Source organism: Hippocampus comes, unplaced genomic scaffold (assembly GCF_001891065.2).
Source record: "Hippocampus comes isolate QL1 unplaced genomic scaffold, H_comes_QL1_v1.1 scaffold245, whole genome shotgun sequence".
Taxonomy (NCBI): domain Eukaryota; kingdom Metazoa; phylum Chordata; class Actinopteri; order Syngnathiformes; family Syngnathidae; genus Hippocampus; species Hippocampus comes.
The window spans coordinates 549,642-554,791 of NW_017805834.1; the positions used below are offsets into that span (position 1 = coordinate 549,642).

The 5,150-nt window shown below is 42.3% G+C and overlaps 1 protein-coding gene across 1 annotated transcript in view; it reads right to left on the reverse strand.

Annotated features, from left to right (window-relative positions):
• LOC109526477 (peptidase inhibitor 16-like) overlaps window positions 1-1,508 on the reverse strand; it is a 24,290-nt gene extending 22,782 nt beyond the window's left edge. The window contains exon 1 of the mRNA XM_019887771.1: window positions 1,135-1,508. Coding sequence (XP_019743330.1) covers window positions 1,135-1,371 — 237 coding nt within the window. The 5' untranslated portion in view covers window positions 1,372-1,508. The remainder of the gene's footprint in view (window positions 1-1,134) is intronic.
• Window positions 1,509-5,150: the final 3,642 nt, after the last annotated feature.

Consider the following 5,150-nt stretch of genomic DNA (forward strand, 5'->3'; position numbering starts at 1 on the left):
AAAAAATGTTGCTTTATTTATCTGACCATATTGGAATGTATTTGTTAGGTTTTCAGTCAATTAAATTTGGTTCAATAAACAATATGTGGTCATTTTTAAAATTTTCAATGAACATTCGATCAGTCTGGCCCTCGGCTTGCAGCAAAAATTTTTATCTGGCCCTCCGTCCATTTGACTTTGACACCCCTGACTTAGACTGTCTCAGAAGTGTTTGTTATTTATTCCTTTGTTGTGTATTCACAAACGAGGAAATCACAAAATACATTCTGTAGCCGCCCTATCGCTTGATTTTCTCTTTTGATGCATTATTTTCAATTTTCGTAGTTTCATTGAAGGAATCGTTAATTTAGGTTTTTCGGAGGCGGTCATGAACACCTCTCGAGTCGAACGGAAGAAGAGAAGGCACGGAGACGGACAAAGACGTACCCGTATTTTTTGAGACTGTGAAAACCATTAATAAAAGTGTGCGTTTTGAAAAAACAACACCACAGCTCTCCTTTTTTCGGAGCTGCAACAAGAACTTATTCAATAAAGCAGCGACACAGTTCACTGAACCAACAGCAAGTTATAACATTGTAAGCATGTCTCCAGCAAGGAGCCATTTTGGGGTCGGCCTATTACCGTAATGACCATACAGAAGGCGCAGCGGATTTTAAGGCACTCTGTGACCTTTTAAGAAAATGGAAGACTTTTCGGTGCGCCTTACAGTGCGGAAAATACGGTATATAGAGATGATATGCATATATATGAGGCTCACAAATTCGCTGGAGTCTGTCACAGCTGACTTTAGGCAAGAGGTAGGGTATAGTCTGGAGTTATCGCCAGCCAATCCTCGGGCACATATAGAGAAACAGCCATTCACACTGACATTCAAAGCTCGGCACAGCTCAAGAGTATTCACCTAAGATATGAAGCATTTTTTTCGAATGTTGGTGCAAGCTGGAGTTCCTGAAGAAAACCAATGCAAGTATGGGAAAGAGATGAAAACTGTACAAAGAGCCAGAGCCCAGATTCAAACCCCAACCTTATAATTGTGAGGCAGATGTGCTAACCATGCAACCATCGTGCCTCACCTACTGAGTATTCAATATTTGCCATGGTGCATATGAATGTATGTATTTTCTTTCTGCTTACCAGGGGCAGCATGGCAGAGGCACTCGGGGACACCTGCCCTCTGTAGTAGTTGTGGAGCTCCACCAGCAGCTCTTCCTCCTCACTGAGGAGGCTCCAGGCTCCAGGAGCCAGCAACGTGCTCAGCAGCAGCCAAGCCCACAGAGGAGCACCTGAGCCCTTGGAAAAATTGGACACGCGCCCCCTCCTCGCTGGCACCTGCCTGACCTTCTGTAGCTGTAACGTGACCTGCAGTTGCATGTTGGAAAACAGAGTCCTGGGAGTGTTGGAGGAGGGTCCGTCCAGAGGTGTCTTTGTGTGCGTGCTGTGTGCGTGTGTGTGCGTGCTGTCGTCTCCAAGGTGCAGATGTGTGATTTGATCGCCCCCACAGCAGCTTTAAGCGCAAGGGTCCTTCCCACAGGCACACACACGCATATTGCATCCTCCTCTTCCTCCTCCATCACCCCTCCCTCTTCCATCAACTGAACATCACAGTCGCAACATGCCATGCAGAATTTACACAAAACCCAATTTAGCCGCATATTTAAGTAACTGTGTGATTACTCACAGCAATGCAGCATCTTACATTCAAATTATTACATGGCATCTGCAGCAGTGTCTAGTGTCATGTATGAACTGATTTTGCTTTTAACACAATGAAGAAGGAGAGAAGGTCAGTGTCGGGTGTCTTTGCTCCAACCCAGGCTAATACCTTACATAAAAATTTCTGTCTCAACAGTGGGGAAATCTGGTGGTTGATTTCAACACTCCATGACATTTTGGTACCCTTCACGCAAGATCGATGAAAAATCTTGGTTCTTCACTTTTCTTTGTTTTTGGGATCATGGCCTGATTCTTGATTTGTTCTTGGCTTGGTTCTTGGTCCTGGACTTGATTCTTGGGATCCTACTTGATCCTGACTTGGTTCCACAAACTATCAGACTAGCTGGCTATATTACTCACCCTTGCCATGCAAGTTGAGTTGGCCGTGATGTAGTTCTCCTTTCTGTTGACATCTATTATTTAGACTAATTTTTGCGATCCTTTAAAGATGGTCAGCTTGTGTACACAATGCGCATCCTGATTATGTCATTTTTGTTTACAAACTAGAAATGGGTTGACAGATTTATTTTTAGGCTAAGTTAAGTCATTCTGTTTTGGATTTTAATTTGGTTTCTGATCTAGTCCTTGGTTTTTGGACTTGGTTCATTGTTTCCTGCCTTTTAACTTCGGCTATGAGCATACTTCAGGTCAATTCCGATTTGTGCATGTGTGTCACACATGGACGCACTCTGTTCACATTCAAAGTCACATTTGTTTTTGCAATGTGAATGAGTAAAAATTAAAAAAAAAATCGGATTTAACAATAAATAAATAAATCCAAATTTGGTGTCATGCCGTACGTTGCCTTCTGAGTAATCAATATGATTAAAATTCAATTAAGCAAGTCAATAAAGAAGATAAATCACACACACAAATACACACACAGTGTATATTAATGTGATAAAGGACAACAAGAACAACTCAAAAGAGAAGAACCACAACAAAATGTGACTGAATCACATCCAGGATGTTCTAAATGTTCCTAAGCTGCAGGGTGGAGTCACCAACATAAACAGACACGACATGTGCAGTCATTTATTCGATTCACACGTCATGAGAGCGCCTGTGCGTTTGCGTGCGTGCATGTGTGCGTGGTGAGCAACCAGCATGCGAACCTTGGATGGAATTCCCCTTGAGTCACAATGTGAAAATGATGAAAACACACGCACACACACACGCACACACACACACACACACACACACACACACACACACACACACACACACACACACACACACACGCATCATGAGAAGACTATGCAGTATTGTGTGAGCCTCGCCCTTGTGAGTTTGTTACCATTGACTAGTTGCTAATGGCTAACAGATGATTGTGTGTACGTGTATTAATGGCTTCCTATGCTTTTGTCCTTACAGGACTACAATTCAATCATGCATGTTTTGACATGCTGAGTGTGCGTGTGTGTGTGTGTGTGTGTGTGTGTGTGTGTGTCTTGTGTTGGGGTCAGGGGTCCGCAGCTAAAGAAGATTCACATCACAAAATTTACAACAGACACATGTTGTGAAATGTTAAAACCAAAAAAATCTTTTCCCTGATGCCTCCTCCGTTAAGAACTCGACTCTATTCTAAAGTGTCAAACTAGGCGTTCACATCCAGTGCTCATGAGAGCCTGATGAAGATGATGATGTCATGGCTGTGGAAGCTGACGCCTCCTTAGAGACCATGTCAAACATTTCAGCAAACATCTGGACCAGTGGACCCCAACCCAGGACCTGCTTTCACTTGACGCTTGCTCAGCCCACATATCCAAGACCAAAATATGTCATGGTCCTTCACCTTTACATGCTTGTGCTGGTTGGAGGAAGCTCGTCTGCTGCGATAAAGGCATCAGCTCTCCCCACCCCAAACTGAGCTGAAGAAGCATAGCCCAGTTTTGTGTTCCACTTGACCAACATCTCTCTTTTGATGACTAAATGTGTGATTTCGGGCTACAACTCATGATTATTTAAAATATCGATTCATCTATTGACTATTTTGAGGATAAATTGATTACCGTATTTTCCAGACTATAAGTCGCTCCTGAGTATAAGTCGCTGAGTATAAATTTCTTCCCTCTCAAGACAACATGCAACAAGAATCAAAAATCTTGATTGAGTTACTAGCTTGGCTAGTGACACGTCAAAAAAATCAGCAAAAACCCACAGCGAGATAACGCATCTTTGACCACCCAAAAAGTGTCAAAAGCTAGCTGGCACATTTATAATCGACCTTGTGCACACAATTTTTTGGTATTTGGGGACATGCTGAGGAATTTTCATCAAATGTGTACAATGTCGAGGAAAACTATACTGTACATCTGAGTAAAATTTGGGTCAATTCCAAAATTTGTGTTGTGTGTGTGTGTGGGGGGGGACAGGAGAGCCGTCAGCAAGCGCTATCGGAGCCTGATAATGATCCTGATCATTTGAATTAGGTGTGTTGCAGCAGGAAGACATAGACAACATGCAGGACCTTGAGGACCGGACTTTGACGCCTGTGCTCAAAACCAAATGACCAGTTGTCTCAACACATTTACCTAATCTAGCCATCATTTGCCAATATCATAAACATACTTCACATGAAGACACAATTCACAAAACACAATCCTCTGGTCTCATAAATCTAAACACATTTTTGCTTGCTAAAAAACAAGTTGCAAAAGAACTCTGCTCATATTCTCAAATGAAAGCTCACATGATGCAAAATGCCTGCCTTAGTCAGCAATATTTGAACACAGTGAACACACCTGGCGTCATTCATTGCACACGACGACTCAAAATTGAAGACACCTTTTGCTCATGCTGTGAGCACATGTATAAAAGCAAGTTCGGAATGCACAGTTTGCTGAAGATCCGAAACAAACAAAATGAATGAAGGCAGAGTCAGGGGAAAAGGATTTCAAGTCAGAGGAGAGACAGAAGCCGGCCATGGAGGGAGAAGAGCTGGTCAACGAGGAAAAGGAGGAGGCCCAGGAGGAAGAGCAAGATAACCTTGCACCATCATTGACCATATCATTGTCCCTGGCATGATCATGGCTGTAGCAGCACTAAGAGTCCATCCAAACCTGAGAAGGTTCACCGCAGCCACCATTATCAGGACATTCAGACAACACAACAGGCATTGTACTCTATTGCTGTCTTTTTCACAAGTCAGTTTCACAAAAATCAAAGAATACCTGACTAAATTCAATAAATTTAAAATAATTGCCATATCAGAAACCTGGCTTGACAAAGATAAAACAAGTGAAATGGAAATAGAAGGTTATGAAATGTTCGCAACTAATAGGGAAAACAAAAAAGGAGGGGGGGTTGCAATATATGTAGACAAAGCACTTAAATGCAGTAAAATCGAGAGATTGACAAACACAATAGAAAACCTAATGGAATGTTTAACCATTGAAATACATTATAAAAAGGCAACAAATATCATCATAAGTTGC